Source organism: Schistocerca americana, chromosome 1 (genome assembly GCF_021461395.2).
Source record: "Schistocerca americana isolate TAMUIC-IGC-003095 chromosome 1, iqSchAmer2.1, whole genome shotgun sequence".
Classification (NCBI taxonomy): Eukaryota; Metazoa; Arthropoda; class Insecta; order Orthoptera; family Acrididae; genus Schistocerca; species Schistocerca americana.
The window spans coordinates 416543306-416563027 of NC_060119.1; the positions used below are offsets into that span (position 1 = coordinate 416543306).

Here is a 19722-nt window from a genome sequence, read left to right on the forward strand (position 1 = left end):
AATTCTTGCATTTACAGTACCTGAAGCTGAAGACAGTGAAAAATGATGACCATACAGATGTTCCACCATCTGGAGATATTCTGCAAAAGAAGAAGAATGACAAACCACTTCAAAAATTCTTTACTGTCAAAGTCCGTGGGTTGGCCATCAGTGCTAAAAAGAAAGACATAAAACAGTTCTTTCATCCATTGAAGCCAAAATCAATCAGAATTCCTGTCAAAATAAAAGGAATAGCATATGTCTGTTTCAAAACAGAAAAGGAAATGAAGCAGGCTTTAGTAAAAAACAAGAGCTTTCTGGGTAAGGTGATAATGAATGGTGTTGCGGTAATTCTCTCTTTAATGTTCTTGTTTGGTAGAAGACAGTCAAGTTGTTAGTATTTAAAGGTAAAATGATGAAAGAAGAGAGACTTCTTATTAATGGCAAGACTGTTGACGCTTTCTTTGCAGGTTTCTCTTTATGTATGTAGGTGACTGAGCATTGATAGTTCCATGTTAGTGGCATTTTGGGATGGTATGAAACCAGATTGGCTGTCTGCTTTTCTTAAGGTTCACCACCATCTTCTTCTTCTTCTTCTTCTTCTTCTTATTCTTCTTCAGCACTAAAACCTTTGAAGGGTATTGACCTCTTCAGTAATCTTCCTACAGACATCTCTGTTCTCAATTTTTCTCTTCAGTCCTCGGATCTCCATCTTGGTAAAGTCAGCCAACACATTGTCCAGCCATCTAGCTCTTAGTCGGCCCTTCCTTCTGGAGGAATACAATGTGCCTTTCATTATTTGTTCAGGCATCCTGTCATTGTGTCATCCACTCCGTTGTGTGTTATGTATTAAACCGGGGACTTAAAAATGACAGAGAGGCTTCGTCCCGCCATAGCCCTCGGTGGTCCACAACCCCACAACAGGCCACAGCAGTCCGCCCACCCCACTGCTGCCCCACACCAAACCCAGGGTTATTGTGCGGTGTGGCCCTCAGTTGACCCGCAGATGTTATGAGCACAGATTTCCCTTCTTTTGGCCTATCTTCTAAGGCAAGTTGTAGGATCTGTTATAACTCACGGATTCTTTCATTTCTCTAGAACTGAAACTGATCTCCCAAGAGGTTGCCTTGTATAAGTTTTTCCATTCTTCTGTATTATATCCAGCCACTGCTCTTCCAGCACAACACCTATGAACAGAATGAGTAGTCTTGCTCCGGTGCCACAGGCAATTCACTGGAGACAGTACATGCATCAAACAGCGCAAGTACATTGCATTGTAATGTTTGGCAACATTACAGCCAACAGACATAAGTACCCCTCTTGACATGCTAGTCTGTAGCAAGTCCCAGTAGAGGTGCCAGACTCACCTATAAGCAGCGCACGCACCGACAACAGCAGTACTGCAGTTGTGGAATTAGGTTACATTTGCAGGTCATTTTCTCACCAAGTATCATGCAGGTATCCGACCAGCTGCTGACTGTTTAAAACACTGCTCAATTGTTGATAGGCATCTCTCACTCGTGCTCTGGGCTTTATGCTGGCCACACCCGGTGGCCCCTCCAACGGAGCTCCCTCTGGGAGCCCACAGCGACTTGTCTCTCCAAGCTCCACAGGCCCGTCTAACTGAGCCCTGCCTCTGGATCATCGGGGAAGGTACTCTACAGCATCAATACCGAGCTGCCAGCCATCATTCTCAGAGCCATCACCTTCTCCAACGCTTGCTCCCAGTGTCCGTGGATTGATATTTCTTCTGTGAACTTACCTTGTGAATCTATGCCTGATAGTGACTGTCATGACCAGTGTCACAATAGACCCTGACTTTGTCGTATTCCCTACCAGATCGTGAGGATCTACCAGAATCTACCTTTGTTATTATGTGTTCTGTTAATAAAGTATTACACATACACAACCTGGGAACTGTCAGTTACTGTGTGTGTGCCTACCAGTCAGACCACAAAATTCTTAGAATTTTGTAACTATCAAAAAATGGGAACTCCTGGTTTGAATATCAACAGTATTTGGAAAAGGATAAATGGCAACCCCCTGTGAAGAACACCTGTTGAGTTGCGGACAGGCACAACGAAAAGACTGTTACACATTTTAGCTTTCGGCCAAAGCCTTCTTCAGCAAAGAAAACACACACAAGCAAGCACACCTCACGCACACATGAGTGCCATGTCCAGCGGCTTGGACCGGATTGAGGCTGTCACATAGCACAGAAGCAGCATTGTGGAGGGGCGTGATAATGGAAGGGATAGCAGGGTACAAGTGGGAGGGGGAGGAAGAGTAGTGACTGTTGGTCTGAGCTGCTGATGGTAGTGGTCATGTATATGAGATGTGCTTGCATGTGTCGTTTCATTGTGCCTGTCTGCACTGCAACCGGTCATATTCACAGTGAGTTTCAATCTATACTTTTCATAATATTGTTGATATTTTGTTACTATAACTGATGGTTTGGCAATACATGACCTGACAGCACCTGTGCCTTTGTAATTCGAATTATTCTTCGTGAAGTCTGAGGGTGTTTCACCTATCTCATGTATCTAGCATACCAAGTTCAGTAGTTTTGTCTCACAGCAAATAAGCTGCACTCTTAGATTCCTGCCTAACCACACCCTCAGAAATCATGCAGTATTTGGAAAAAGCGGTCAAGCATTTCTGACAAGCAAGAATGCACATCTCATTGCTGATCTTTTCACTCTCTGCAATTGAATCTTTCATTTTTTAATCAGATTGAATCAGAAAATGGACTAAATTCATTCCTGAGAGAGTGCGGTCTTATATGTAAACGATATCAAATATTGCAGAACATACTTCTATGACATAACAAAGTAAGTCCCAGAATCTGTTACAAACTCGAAAAAGCTTATAGAAGGATGCAAAACTAATTCCTTCAACTTCATTATTCCACTTCTTATGTCACAATACCACAGTGGATGCTTACAACTGTCAGTGAAATTATCATTCCTGTTAACAACTCCCAAAGGCTTTTACTGCCGATGAGCCATTAACTGGCATTCAATTATAGCACTTATGTGTTTGTGATAAATCTTTGATGTGTCATTACCTTGAAACAGTATTCTTTCAGAGCGCATAAGTTATAATACAAAAACAACGAAATGCAGTGAAATCCAATATGGGGTGTCTTAAGTTGTTTTTTCATCAGCTGCTATTGACTTTCATAGTTGCACCAAGTGACATCATTTTGATGTAACTTTTCTGTGCAAGATTCGATTAACACTCGCTTCTCCCATTGTATTGTGAAAATAATACATAAGGAATATGTTGAAATGCTATGTTTTATTATCCGTTTTTGCGATTCTCAAATTTAAATTCGTATTTTACTGAATATAGCGTCTTGGAATAAGCCGTTATAAACTTCCCTCATAAAAAATTTCACTTATGAACTTGTTTGTTGCTGTAACATTGAGTGATAATTAGAATAAAAGCATCATAATTGCCATTTTTCAGAAGTTCTTCCTCTTTCATTATTTTGTAGCTGGTCGAAGAATATGGGTTCTGAAATACATTTCAAAATCTGAAGAAAGAGCTGAAGAAAATCTGCATGAGAATAAATGGAAGGAGCAAGAAAATACCTTGAAAAATGAAGAAACAATTGCTGAATCAGGGAGAATATTTATCAGAAATCTTTCATACACTGTCACAGAAGATGATATTGAAAAATTATTCAGTAAATACGGTGAGTTGTTAAAAATGTCATATATTAACATTACCAATAAATTTTAATTGATGTTACAGCAAACAAGTTACTCCAAACAATTAACTAAGACTAGTATTTCTACATGCAGTGCTGTCACACTACTTTGGGATTTAACACTTGGGTTTCCATGTATATTATTGATGGAACATATGTAATTACTGTTTCCTGGCTCTGTATGGATAATAACTGTATTGTGTTTGCCATGCTTTATGGTTTGCTTATGGGCTCAAGTTTGTGTTGATAAAATACAGTACTTTTCAGGATGCTAAATACCTTATACTTTTGTAAATACTTTAGGATTAAAGGAGATCACTCACCAAACCGGTGACACGGTCCACATTTGAAGCAGTCATTGAAATTGAGCATTTTGTGCCCAACTGCTTGTTGTGCCACCAGGTGGTCTACTTTGTTCTTGCCAACAGTTTGGCGGTGGCCATTTATCCTGGTGGACAGCTGGTTGGTAATCTTACCAACATAAAAAGCTCTTCAGTGTTTGCAGCAAAGTTGGTATATGAAATGACTGCATTCACGTCCTCTGATAAGATAAGCCCAAAGGGTAAGATAAGCTTGTGAATTGAAGGAGTAGGAAGTGCTGCATGGGTGGGTTGGGCAGGTCTTGCAGCTTGGGCTACCATAGGGACATGATCCCTGTACGAAGGGGTTGATGATGGCATAGGGATGAACTAGGGTGTTGTGTAGGTTGGGTGAGTGATGGAACACCATTTTAGGAGGAATGGGAATGATCTTGGGTAGGCTGTCCTTCATTTCAGGGCATGGTGACAGGTAATGAAAAGCCTGACAAAGGGTGTAGTTGAGTTTTTCCAGTCAAGGGTGATGAGGGGGACACTTGCGGGTGTGTCAGTATGACTACCAACCTGCTGTCCACTGGGATGACCCAATAGGTAATTTTTATTTTGGCTGGAGGCATAGTGATCGTAAATTTTTTGAATGATGCTGCTGCCATTTGGCTGTCACAATTTTTATTTTATTGTTACATGGTCCAAATTATGGGCTTCACCATTTTCAAGTATATATAAATAACTTTTTATACTTGAAATGGCCTAAGGCTAAAATCTGGATCATATAACAATAAAATAAAAATTTATTACAGTCAAATGGCAGCAGCATCATAAAAAAAACCTCTACCAAATAGTTTCCTCTTCCTCCATCGTGTCATCACTTCCATATATTCACATCCCCACATCACCTTCAGTGTACGCTGCTCCCCAACAACTTTGACAGTTGTGTATCTCATGCCTAGCCTGTGTATCTGCCACCTCTTCCTCCCACATTCATAGCCAGCAAGCCAGCTGCCTCGCTGTGAGCCACTGGTTAACCATCCCCAATCCCTTGTCCTGCCTCTTTCATTCATAGCCTGCAAACCAGCTGCCTCCTTCTAAGCCACTAACCACCTACCCCCCAATCCTTTTCCCTGCCTCTTGCCTCTCTCTTCTCTCTGCCTCTAAGCACCCTACCCAATACAATGCCCACCATAACCTGTCCAGCGTTTACTGAAATGCAGCACTGGTACTGTTCATCCAGCCAGCACCTTGTAGGGGCATAGGTGTGTGTGTGTGTGTGTGTGTGTGTGTGTGTGTGTGTGTGTGTTTTACTACAGCTCAAAAAAGGAAAATATAGCAAGTTTTCTTTCCTTGTGTGTGCGTATCAATTACTCGACACTTCTGCTTTTCAGTGAATGGTCTCCTTTAATCCTTTAATTTGCATTCTGCCAGAACTTCCTACAGTGTTTATACCCTGTGCTTTTCATACAAAAGTTTTGAATGAAAATTGTTTTCATTTCTAAATAAAGTTTCTTTTTCCAATTTTTAACCTGAAGTTTGATTCAATGGGTAAGTGCCAGAACACAACTCCTAAGGTCCAGCGTTTGCTCCCCAATTCATCCTCCCACCAGTGGCAATGATTTGTCGATGTGAAAAATGCCAAGTTCCCAGCATTGTTACTTAAGAATCTGGATATGTTACATGTAGAGCTCTTGGATATCATGTGTATTCTTGTACTGACAGAGTAATGCTATGGTCTGGGCCTTATCAATTTGGCCAAGACTGTGCAAGTAGGAGGAGATAGACGTCCCTTTCAAGTTCCTAGAATATCTTGCTTGAATGGGCTGTATGAAAAGGTAAAACACTCTGTGAAGACTTTTGAGTAAAATGTGAGGGACTGTTTTTCAGTGATTTTCATGTTAGTTGTGTGGCACAGTGATAAGTGCATTGTCTGGTAGCTCACCAGCTCAGATTTGATTTTTGCTGCTACAGTTTTCTGCCCCTTCCTCACAATGTTAAACTGTTAGTTATAAAATGGAGCATTTTGTTAAGCAGCATGAGTGTTGGTACCTACTTTTGTTAGTCACCTAAAGTAGTTAATTGGATGTGGAGAAGAATGAGTTTTTTCAGTTACCAAAGATTTTCATTTGCATTGTATGAGTTCTGTAAGGATCAAAATCAGGTAATCATACAGGAAACTGTGGGAACTGCTCATTATATGGCAATCAGAGCTTACTAAATGAGTCTGTTTATGAGAGCTGACACTGTATGCACTTATCACCTAATGAGTACATAACATTCTTCGTAAAAAAAAAGCTGAACATAAATGAGCTCAGGGTGTTACTGTTGCTGCTGTTTTATTGATTAAGGGATGCCAAACAACACAGACCACACTTCACTAATGTGTTACTTACGATCAGAGAGTGAAACTTAATGAAAAAGAGTGGTAGAATAAAAATGTGAAAGGGTATAAAAAGTGCCAAAATAAATCTTAAAATGTTAAAAGCAGAAAAGGATGTTTAACTGAACCAATCTGAAAACAGTATTTTTCTCCCAGTACTCTGTGCAAAAGCTGGGAAGATGGAATCTGAACAGAAGTTTGGCAAACATCTAACACTTCTGTGTTTCATCACCTAAAATAGTCCTCAGTCAAATTATGGATTTATTTTCATGTGTGAGTTGGTTGCTTTCTTCTAAAATGTAGTTACAAGTGGTTGTACTCAACAAGCACCAAATTGGGTTGGCCATATCACTGGAGAAATAAACTGTGGTGGGAAGCCTGGTCGTAGGTTTCAGTGACTCACTTGTAATCATTTTTCACTCTCTTTCATGTTAGACCTTGTGCCTCAAGAGTGAGGACATGGCAACCCAGTGGATGGTGTACTGTGCTGTCATAAATGTAGTGCATGTCTGCTTCTTCTGCTAAATATCATGGATGACTTGTAGTGTACTCAGGGAGTTGGGGGAAATGAGATATTTTGTATCATAAATTCATTTTAAATGTCACATTGCCTTTGAAATTCCTTGTATATTTCCTCTGTAGATAGTAAATGGATCTTGAGCAAATCATCAGGGAAAACTGTACAACAGACAAGACTGTCCCCCACTTGGACCATACATTGTTGACTAATACACAGTTGTGGTGCTGGTATAAAATATCAGCCTGGAATTATGAATGTGTGCTGAAAAGTAATGCCTCCAAATTTTTTATGTGAAAACTCTTAAAGTTTTTTACATAAATCAAACATTATTAAAATTTTACATCTTTATTCTTCATGTCTGCATACTTATTTCTCAACTTAATCACCTTGACGATGAACACATTTATGCCAAGATATCAGTTTGTTGATATCGTCATTGTAGAATGTTTGACTTTGTTGATGGTGTCACAACCTCACCTCTGCTTGCAAGGCTTCATCACTATCAAAGTGATGTTGTCGAAGATGTTCTTTAAGGTTTGGTAGGGACCGATGAACTTGCAGTCTGGTCCCTTCAACCACACAAACCAACCACCCTAAGATTTGGTAGCAGAAGAAAATCAGATGGAGCCAAGTCAGGACTGTCTAGAGGATGATGGATGACAGCGAATCCAAAGTGTTGGATCGTTGCAGATGTCGCAGCACTTGTGTACCTTTCTGGCATTGTCATGCTGACGGAGACCGTGCTTAATGTGTGGACGAACTCTTTGAATTTGACACTTGATTACAGCAAGCTGTTTCTCACTCACCAACAAAGTTACATTACACATTGCCATGTTACATGTTACAATTCATAGCACTCTAGTGGCAGGGGGCTACAAATATGTAGACATGAAGAATAAAGATGCAGAATGTTAATGATGATTGTTTTATTTAAAAAGCTTTAAGAGTTTCCACATATAAAATTTGAAGGCATTACTTTTCAGTGCACCCTCATAGAATGTGGATTACAGTAATACTGGACCTCATAACTAACCAAAGTGGCAGTTGTCTCTACCCTCAGGAAAAGCTCAATTTGTGAAAGACAGCAGGTGCCATTAGGGTCACGTTTGCTTTGTATTGCAAGGTTGATTATAAAAAGCCATGTCCATGGGTAAATGTTTGATTAGTTGGAATATGGAGGATTGTTTATCAGGTAAGAACCTATATGCTTGTTGCATAATGAGAAGTTTCCTCCAGGTTATTAGTGACAACTCACCTGCCAAAGCCCAGACTGTGGGCATGCGGGTATCTGTGATGAACCTAATCCCATCTTGGTGGACAGATATTGTCTGTGTAAGAAAGCCACCTACAGTGTTAAAGGCTGAGAGGTATCTCATGAACTCATACTGGAAGCAACCTGAATAGTTTACATAACTTCAGGACCCAAGTGAGGTGTCAGCTGACCATGTGCACAAGGTCCTTTCCTAGACACTTAGTGAGTGCAACTCTGTAATAACTGCTGGACTATGTATGACCTTCCTTGGTTTGAGGAGGGGCATCAAGAATGCTTATTTTCATGAGTCAGAAAAGTTTCCATCCAGCCATGTATTATGAAAACTTCTTGGTGGTTGACTTTATTTCATTTCTTAGGTGTTGCAGCATGTTGCACTGTGTTTGATTACATTGAGAAACAATTCTACGAGACTCGGACACTGCCAAATTCAGCTCCTTTAAAGAAAAAGGACATATATATTCATGAATGTTCTTATAGTAGATGTTCCAACTGCCTTCATCCATCAGTACCCTGCACTTCCACATCAGAGGCTGCAACGTATCACATCATTGTTGTTTTGACAATGTCTTTGGGATTTGTTTGAAGACATTCCTATTTGAGTATGACAGTGATTGGTAACCACCTATGCTGGCCAGAATTTCTCCTAATGGCCTCTCATACTTTTGTGAAGCTAGTGGAGTAATTTATCATGTGAGGAAACACTAGCCATGCCCTCTTTTTGTTCTCTTGGGGAGTTCTTCAATCTTTTGCTGCCACAGCCCAAAGCACTGTGAGGTTTTCAGCAGTTGGTCAGCATTTGAACTGTTACAGAACCAAGTGTCTGCCTCATAAGTGCAAACCAGTGTCTCTTAAACACAATCTAAAGACCAAAAGTGCAGTATCGACAGCATCTATGTTGAATGCACCCTGTGCGCTGAGTGCAGCTCGTAGCTACACAAGAGACAGCACTTTCGACTCTCCCACCAGCGTACTGTGTTTTCTTTTTGTAGATGTGTGCTTGTGTTTATTTGCCACCTCCAGTGCAGATACAACAAAGACACCAAAGTACACTCAAGAAACAGAAAGAACAAGGCAATTATTACTTTACCATATTTACCCAAGAAGATGTACTGAGATAAAATTCAAAGCGCAAAGGGAAAGCAATGGGAAATGTTGAGAACAAATCTCAGGTCAGCCCCTTCCAAAATAGCAGCAGAAAAAAAACTTAATTGCCACTGTTAATGCTCATGATAAAAAAGGAATATGGTGCAATGAGACAAGTGTGAAAGGACTCTACTGAACAGCTGCTAAACATTCTACTACCAGTGGACTATGCAGAAGAAGACAATGATCAATGGCAATGGCTTATGAGACTGATAAATATGCCACACAATGTGTCGCCAATAGTCCTACCATTTGCACAAGGGGAAGATTGGGAAGCAGTACATCCGTATTTGTATGCCACAGCTTACCTATAATAAGTTGACAGTCCTAGATCTAATCAGCATGTTGCTGGAATGGGAAATGTATTGAGGATGCAATAAATTGGTTACAAGAACTTCGTTAACATCCTGGAAACTTTTCATCATTTTGATGGCCCTCCCTTTTCATCAGACTTAGGGAGTTGAGATATCTTGGGTGCCTTTGTTTGATCCTGCAAGATTACTGTAAAAACAGACAATCTTCAGATTATCATTTCAGAAGATTCTGAAATGCAGGTGAAAAAGAAAAGTAATGAGATTTTAGCTCTGGTGTAGTGCTGGTGCTCGCGTAACGAGCAGCAGGCAGCAGTAACTGCGGACACAGTGACTGTTACTGCTGTGGTAATTGATTTTATAGTTAAAGGGGAAGCTGAATTAATGACAGTCCATCAGAATCTAAGCACATTTTTGGACTATGCACAATTTGCGACCATGAATGAAATGTGTATCCATAATCTGACACCTGAGTCGAAGCAACAAGCAAAACCATAGCCAAAGACTTGTAACAGTTCAAAGATGACAATTTTATCAAATGGAATGATAACAACCCTAGTTTTTCTAGTTTCCCAGTGCATAAACATTTAGATAATTAGGCTGCTCCATGCATCAATCCGCTACAGGTGAATGGTTGTTTCCCAGATTTTTCCCATTTCTCTAAGAAGAACATATTTTATTATAAAGTCAAGAATTTTACAGAAAAAATGTTTTCTCATGAATTTTTTGTTGGGAATGCTGTGCATAATGACAGTTAGCAAGCAGGTTTTTACTGATACCCAAACAGAAAAGTTTTTGTTGAAGAAGCTGAGAAAGAGAAGAAATTCCAGGATGAATTTTCACACTGTGGCCAAATTTATTGCAAACAATCTCGAAGGCTGTGGATAAGCCATGTCTCCGCAATATTCTTTCTTGCAGTGATGCTAGTCCTGCAGGTACTGGCAGAAGTGAAGATGTGAGGGCGCTTGTGTGTCATGCTTGGATAGCTCATTTGGTAGAGCACTTGTCTGCAAAACGCCATAGGTTCGAGTCCTGATCTGACACCCAGTTTAGTATGCCAGAAAGCTTCAGCAGAATAACTTTTTCATAGGAGTATTAAGAATTATGCATTACATGTGATTTAATTACGTATGTGCATTTAATGCAAGAAACAGTCCACTGGGAGAGATGAGAAATGTTAATGACTTTTCCTCTGTTCTATAGCAACTCATGGTGGCGAACTGAGAAATTCCTTCTGGTGTCTTCAAACTCACCCTTAATTGTTAATAAATTGAAGAAACTTGATAAAGTTATCTGAAATTAGTTCCTCTGACAATTTATGTCTTATTGAATTATCACTTTACCTTTTGTGTCACTGTGATTGCAGTTTTAGGGGTATGAAATATTGGGAGAAAATATGAAGGTTTTTACTTCAAAAGAGCATTGCAGCAGTAAAGACTTTGTTGTATGTATGCAGCAAAGCTAAAAATCTGTTTCATGCAAATTTCTGGTATGACTGAATCATTTAATCTCTCTCTTTAAATGCAGAATCTTTTTTTCTTAGCTTATACTGTTTTGCAGGACCTCTTACGGAAGTTGTTATGCCTGTTGACAGGCTTACCAGAAAAACAAAAGGGTTTGCAGTAGTGACTTTCTTGATGCCTGAACATGCAGCTAAAGCGTATACGGAACTGGATGGATCTGTTTTTCACGGCAGAATGCTACACTTACTACCAGGAAAAGCAAAAAAGACTTTGGAAGAGATGTTACAAATGGGTAAGTTTAATGGATGTGAATTTTGTAACATCAAGGAAACTCTTAAGTGTTGTGGCTGTGTTCATATATTACTTTATAATGCAGACTAAAACTGGTCCTAAGATTATCCTTTGACATTTAACATGATTTTTCATCTTTGTTGTGAGTTTTCTTGTTTTTAATACCACCTCTTTGAGAGCTAGCTCATCAGCTCCACTGCTGTTTATTCCAGCTGCTTCGCATTTGGTTGCAGACCTTCCCATGCCAGAAAAAAGTGAAATGGTCATTGACATCTGAATCTTGGATCTGTCTATTAGTGGCCAGAACACTATATGAGCATAGATATCTGTTAGTGGTACATCCACAACTGTTTTATAAATTGTTTTAACTGAAACTTCCATTACAGTTGTACAAAATTAATACCAAAGTCTTACACAACCCGGTTTCGGACTTTCATCCCCATCTTCAGGGACAATTGTAGATTAAAAGTGAAACCATATGTCAGAACAGTAAGACTCACAAAAAACCGGCCAGTAGTCAAGAATAAATAAGGTAAAACGATATATAGACAACAAAGAAAATACCAAAAATCAGTATGAAGTGTACATGTCCAAGTTAAAAGGCAGTACCTCTGCCATGCATGGCTCATCTAAGGGAGTATGGAAAAGTGACTATCAAATCCACCTTTCAGATGTGTCTGACATAAGTGAGCCATATGTTGCAAGTGCCGGTGAGAGCCTAGAGTCAAAATAAACCCATATAGTGCTGGATTAGAGACTATGCGAAAATCAAGGAACTACAAAGTAAGGTTAAAACTGAACAGTAAATAGGTACACATATGGAAGGCCAACCTATGCCAAGTTTGCACAGTGCCGACATTGATAGACAACATGGAAACTGACAACAAATGAAAACACTAACCGGGTATCCGTAACTAAGCAACTAAAAGTCTGAAAAACAGTGCATCCACAATGTCTGCCACTACCATTGTCTCCCATAAAGTGGCAGTGTGATCCATCTATTGTTGGAACAGGGACTGAGTAATGTGCCTACAAGCTGCACTATAGTAAACACTATGTGAGAATTGCCCCATTCGACAAAAGAGAAACAAGGTAAAGCTCAGAGCGGTGAAAATAGTGATGGGCAGGTGAAGGTAATGGCACAAGTGTGAAAGGTGCCTGTCCCATAAAAAAATACAGGACCAAGACAAAAGTAACCAGAAAAAATATAAAAAAACTTGAGGTAAAACCAGTAAAATTAATAAACGCAAAAACTTAGAGAGACCATATATAATGTCAAACTAGTGCACTACATGAGATGCATGTGGAAGTAGAGTAAATGACTGCTATAATAACAGCACAGAAGCAATTGTGACAACGAAACCCAGGCTAGAAGCTTTGATAAAACTGCATATAATCTGAATAAGCCACTTGGGCAAATAATTGAAACATATAAAGTAATAAATTCCAGTAAGAAAACTTCCAAGATGGAACCATAAAAAATGCTAATGACATATTCTAAAACTCCTTGGCAGCAGGACGGAAAGTGTAGAAATTGCAATGAGTACCCAAACCGGTATTCATGCAACCAGGCATTAAATGGCCAACAGACATAAAAATAAAAAATAACGGTAAGAACAGGGACTATGGCAAGACTGTGGAACAGCACCAACAGGAGCAAATGAGGTTGCTGCTATTGCATAAAATTACTCAAAATATTTAAGTTGTGCCTTTTTATTCGCGGCAACTTGAGGAGTATTAGTTGTACCGTTGAAAATTTCTCTCTCTTTTAGGATGTTCAGAGTCAAGCCCTTAGGATAGATATGTAATATCGACAGATCTTCCATGGTATTATCCAACCTGTGATCATTAAGCACAAGACGCATAGATAATGCAGGGTTGGATTTACTTGCACTTGAATGCACCTTGAGCCTGGAGTAAAAACTTGTACCAGTTTGCCCCCATACACTTACAGTCACACTGTGGGCACTTAATACGATAAATCTGTTTTATTAAATGGCTGGGAAGCTCTATATTCACGCAGAATCAGCTGCTGTCTATTATTATTAGGTATAAAGTATACAGGAATAATATTTAGACACCTCAGCCAGTTACCCACCTAATCCGAAATATTTGTGTGGTATGGAATCCTAATGAACTTTTTCTTCTCATCTGCATTTTGTACAATGAGTATACTGCCTTCAGCCCCTGGTTTCTGATCTTTACCATCATTTGCCTATGAGTATTCTTGATCTCCTTAATTGGGTAACATTCACATATGTTAGCAAGTTTACAGTGCCCCATTCTGTGTTAGTGTCCTATTTATTAAGCAGTACCTCATGCAATCTGTTAATCATAGATGAGAAGGCCACTAGTTTTTGAGGTAGAGCTTAAATATGAAAACAGTCTGAGCAATTTTTTGCAATGGCTGAAGTAGCCCATTATTTTTTACCTAATTTACTCTTGTTGACGCTGTTCCGTAGTCCTTCTTTAGCCCCTGTTCCTAGTGTTCTTTATCTGTTTTTATGATTGTTTGCCATTTAATATCTGGTTGCATCGGTACTGATTTGATTACTCATCGCAATTTCTATGTTATTTGTCCTGGTGCCACATGCTTTTAAATGACGTCATTAGTACTTTTTTTGATGCCGTCTTAGAAGTTTTCTTACTGCTATTCATTATTTTTTATGTTTTAATTATGACCTGGTGATATATTTTTCGTTTACGATGGACCTGGTCCACATTGAAGGCACATTACTCAGTCTCTGTTCCAATGGTCACATTGCCGCTTTCTACGAGAAATTGGTATGTAGCAGACATTGCAGTCATGTCATTTCTCAAACATTTAGTTATATAGTACAGATACTAGAATAGTGTTTTTGTTTGTTGTAGTTATGGCTATTTGCATGTTGCCTATCAACAATAGCGCTGTGCAAACTTGGCATAAAGTGATTTACCATAAGTGTAGCTATTTTTGTCTCAAGTCTTACTTTGTCGTGCCTTGTCTTTTGTACAGTGTCTAATTGGCTCTGTTTGGGCTTATTTTGATTCTAGTCCCATGCCGGTACTCTCATTACATCGTTCACTTATGTCATGCACATTTGAAAGGTGGTGATGAGTCATACTGCCTTTTAACTTAACTTGGACATGCACACTTTGTACTGATTTTAGGTATGTTCATTGTTATCTATATATCTTTTGAACTTATTTGCTCTTGACTTCTGGCAGGTTTTTCATGGGTTTTACTGATCTGACAAATGGTTTCATTTTTAATTTACATCCGCACAGTGTGGACACACCTCCCATCGTCACATTTGTGGGTGAAACAAAGATGTTCCGTGTTCACCAATCCTCCACTATGGTACCTGCAGTGTTGCCACTTATCTTTTGTCTATAGCAGCCACCCTTACATCTCTATCAGAGTATTCACAAATAGCCGGCCGCGGTGGTCTAGCGGTTCTAGGCGCGCAGTCCGGAACCGCGCGACTGCTACGGTCGCAGGTTCGAATCCTGCCTCGGGCATGGATGTGTGTAATGTCCTTAGGCTAGTTAGGTTTAAGTAGTTCTAAGTTCTAGGGGACTGATGACCACAGTAGTTAAGTCCCATAGTGCTCAGAGCCATTTTTTGAGTATTCACAAATAGTAATTGCTAACAAACACTTGTACCTCAGAAACACATGGCAGATTCTGTGTATCTGCCTTTTACTTTACAAAATGTGGAACCTTAAAATGACTCATTCAGTAAGTGGAAGCTTCACAGTGTACTACCACTTTAGCACTGCATATCTCTATGACCCAGTTGTATGCAACCAGATGCTAAAGCACCCAAGCAATGAAAGTTTAACAGGTGTTGTTGTCGTTGTTGTTGTGGTGGTGGTGGTGGTGGTGGTGGTGGTGGTGGTGTTCAGTCCAGTCCAGAGACTGGTTTGCTGCAGCTCTCCATGCTACTCTATCCTGTGCAAGCTTCATCATCTATGAGTAATTACCATAGCCTATATCCTTCTGAATCTGCTTAGCGTATTCATATCTTGGTCTCCCTCTACAATTTTTACCCTCCATACTGCCCTCCAATACTAAACTGGTGATACCTTGATGCCTCAGAACGTATCCTACCAACCGACCCCTTCTTTTAGTCAGGTTGTGTTTCAAATTCCTCTTCTCCCCAGTTCTATTCAGCACCTCTTCAGTTACATGACCTACCCATCTAATCTTCAGCACTCTTCTGTAGCACCACATTTCAAAAGCTTGTATTCTCTTCTTGTCTAAACTATTTATTGTCCATTTTTTGCTTCCATACACGACTGCACTCCACACACATACTTTCAAAAAAGATTTCTTGGCATTAAATCTATACTTGATGTTAACAAATTTCTCTTCTTCCGAAACGCTTTCCACGCCAGAGCCAGTCTTCATTTTATATCCTCTCTACTTTGACCATCAAGAGTTATTTTGCCTCCCAAATAGCAAAAGTCATCTACTACATTAATTACCTCATTACCTAATCCCGTTCCCTCAGCATCACCTGAATTAATTCAACTACATTCCAGTAACCTCCTATTAATTACTTTTGTTGATGTTCATCTTATATCCTCCTTTCAAGACACTGTCGATTCCGTTGAGGTGTTCTTCCAGGTCCTTTGGTGTCTCTGGCATAATTACAATCTCATCGACAAACCTCAAAGTTTTGATTTCTTCTCCATGGATTTTAATTCCTACTATGAATTTTTCTTTCGTTTCCTTTTCTGCTTGCTGAATATACAGATTGAATAACACCGGGGATAGGCTACAACCCTGTCTCACTCCCTGTTCAATCACTGCTTCCCTTTCATGCCCCTCGACTCTTATAACTGCCATCTGCTTTCTTTACAAATTATCGTATCTCCCATTTCATCTTCATCTACATCCTCTTCCACTTCCTTAATATTTCCTTGTGTAGAGCCTCTACATACTTCTTTCACCTTTCTGCTTTCTCTTCTTTGCTTAGGACTGGTTTTCCATCTGTGCTCTTGATATTCATACAGGTGGTTCTCTTTTTTACAAAATTCTCTTTAATTTTCCTGTAGGCAGTATCTATCTTACCCCTAGTGATATATGACTCTACAAGCTTACATTTGTCCTCTAGCCATCCTTGCTTAGCCATTTTGCAGTTCCTGTTGATCTCATTTTTTAGACATTTGTATTCTTTTTCATCTGCTTCATTTACTGCATTTTTATATGTTCTTCTTTCATCAATTAGATTCAATATCTCTTCTGTTACCCAAGGATTTCTACTAGGCCTCATCTTTTTACCTACTTGATCCTGTGCTGCCTTCACTATTACATACCTCAAAGCTATCCAGTTTTCTTCTACTGTACTTCTTTTCCCTGTATTTGTCAATCGTTCCCTAATGCTCTCTCTGAAACTCACTACAGCCTCTGGTTCTTTCAGTTTATCCAAATCCCGTCTCCTTAAATTCCTACCTTTTTGCAGTTTCTTCAGTTTTAGTCTACAGTTCATAACCAATAAATAGTGGTCAGGGTCCACATCTACCTCAGGAAATGTCTTAAAATTTAAAACCTGGTTCCTAAATCTCTGTCTTACCATTATACAATCTGTCTGAAATCTTCCAGTCCATATTCACCTACTACTTTTCCTTCTCTTCCTTTCCCTACAGTTGAATTCCAATCCCCCACGAGTATCAAATTTTCATCTCCCTTAACTGTTTGAATAATTTCTTTTATCACATAATACATTTTGTCAATCTCTTCATCATCTGTGGAGCTAGTTGGCATATAAAGTTGTACTACTGTGGTAGGTGTGGGCTGTGTGTGTATCTTGTCAACAATAATGTGTTCACTGGGCTGTTCGTAGAAGCTTATCTGCACTCCTATTTTTTATTCATTATTGAACCTACTCCTGCATTACCCCTATTTGATTTTGTGTTTATATCCCTTTATTCACCTGAGCAGAAGAAGTCTTGTTCCTCCTGCCACCGAACTTCACTAATTCCCACTATATCTAACTTTAACCTATCCATTTCCCTTTTTAAATTTTCTAACCTCCCTGCCCGATTAAGGGATCTGACATTCCACACTCTGATCCGTAGAGCGTCAGTTCTTTTTCTCCTGATAATGATGTCTTCCAGCATAGTCCCTGCCCGGAGATCCGAATGGGGGACTATTTTACCTCCGAAATCTTTTACCCAAGAGGACGCCATCATCATTTAACCATACAGTGAAGCTGCATGCCCTGGGGAAAAATTATGGCTGTAGTTTCCCCTTGCCTTCAGCCGTTGGCAGTACTGGCACAGCAAGGCTGTTGTAGTTAATGTTACAAGGCCAGGTCAGTCAGTCATCCAGATTGTTGCCCCTGAAAATACCGAAAAAGCTGCTGCCCCTCTTCAGGAGCCACACGTTTGTCTGACCTCTCGACAGATACCTCTCCATTGTGGTTGCACCTACAGTACAGCTATCTGTATCGCTGAGGCAAGCACGCCTCCTCACCAATGGCAAGGACCATTGTTAATGGGGGTGGGGTTACTCTTAAGATATTCAACCGCATCTGATGTAGAGGGGAAGTCCCGTTCCAGTGATGAGAAGGAATCGTTATTTCTGTTGAGGCCAGAGAAAGGGCCACACTGCTGCTCTGACCAACAGATTATGCATGCTCCTTGAATAAAAGTGCCTGCTGTGGTATCTCAGATCCCAAGGCCTCTTCTCTCAGCTTTAATTTAGTTTCTGCATGTTGCGATTCTCCACTATCCATCTGGTGGTTTTGGAAACTGTAACTAAAGAAGCTTTTATACACATATGGCACTTGACTTAGACTTAGACTTGGACTTAGTTTTCCAATACTACGTAGCACATTGGGCAATAAGTTTCCTCCGGTGAACTTCATCAGCTGTCAAGTTTTCAGCTTCCTCCCAGTTTATGTCCATGCATTAAAGATCCTTTGCAAAAATTCATTTTCAGATGGTATAAAATCTTCTTCTAATTTTGTATCCATCCATTGGCTTCCACAACAGTGCTTATTTGGGGTTCCTTCTATTTGTCATGTGTAGGACATACTCTACAGGCTTCATTGTCCTTTCAGCAAATATTTTGCACAGGCTGTGTAGACCATTTCTTCCCGGCACGTTATCATTTGAAATGTAGTTGCAATAGCTGATATTCAAAATTTTACTCAAGCATGATTGGTGAAAAACATATAGCTTGTGTGCCAGGTTTGCTGCCATTTTCCATATGCCACATGCATGTACGGTCATCACCAGGAAGATAGAGAAGTACAGCTGAAGCTGCTTTTGGCAGGGAGCTTCAAAATAGGGATTCGATTTCAACCCTTTGGAAACTCCAGCTATGCACTTGTTCAAACTTTAGGAATTAACACCCTCTTCTTGGGTGATGCACTGTGTTAGATTTGGTAGAGTATATTGGTTTCCCAACTGGGTTGTCTTCATTTTTGCTCACACAGCTGTTACACTAGCTGCAGCTAACAGAACAGACATAGAAATAGACCTGATAAAAGTCTCACCACTGCTGAGTTATCCAAAGATAAAGAGCCATACCTTGAAAAACAATAATCATCATCTGTTAGTATTCAATGACTGACACACAGACTATGATGTACTGACATGTCACCAAAACATGGGAGAAAGTAATATGTTTTCTGAGACAATGTGAATATCCTGTAGATTGATGTTGTTAGTAACCAAAACATATTTTTATTGCATTGACAGTTCACAGAAATGTTCACATGGACTCCTTTTCATCTGTTAAGGAATTGTGACAATAACACCATATTTCTTGATCGTGTCATCGTATCTCTTTGACACATTTATATTTTAGCTGTTCACTTTTTAGTCCGTTATTGTTCTTATTGATATTCTTCTTTTGTGCCTCTTGTGATGGTTCTGAGTTGTTTGTTTCAGAGGGCCTTACCTTCAAGCAGAAAAAGATGTTGAAAATGAAGGCAGAAGCAGCATCTTCACACAACTGGAATACTTTATTTTTGGGTCAGAATGCTGTAGCTGATGTTATAGCAGACACATACAACACTACAAAAGACAAGGTAATTTTTATACGCACTTATAAGGCTCATGTGTACCAAAGTGCACAATCTTTATTAACTCTGAATTAAAGTAACCTCAGAACAAAGTAAAAATTCGTAAAATCTGAACATGCTGAATTGTCACAAGCTAGCAAACTAGATTGTAGAAGAATGAAACCAGAAAGTCTGTATGTCTTTGTAAAAGTCCTAGTGGCGTAACTGTAACAGTTTGCAGAGTGATCCAAATTCGATATCCGTCGGAGGAAAGCAAGGTTCCTGAAGTGTGCCATGAGGATGACGCAAGCATTCTTCATTCAGTGACTTTTCTGTGTAT

At 39.6% G+C, this 19722-nt stretch overlaps 1 protein-coding gene across 1 annotated transcript in view; it reads left to right on the forward strand.

The window, feature by feature from the left end:
- Positions 1-19722, forward strand: part of LOC124602277 (probable RNA-binding protein 19) — a 106369-nt gene that overhangs the window by 29775 nt on the left and 56872 nt on the right. The window contains exons 5-8 of the mRNA XM_047136310.1: positions 18-300; positions 3479-3679; positions 11190-11384; positions 19270-19409. Coding sequence (XP_046992266.1) covers positions 18-300; positions 3479-3679; positions 11190-11384; positions 19270-19409 — 819 coding nt within the window. The remainder of the gene's footprint in view (positions 1-17; positions 301-3478; positions 3680-11189; positions 11385-19269; positions 19410-19722) is intronic.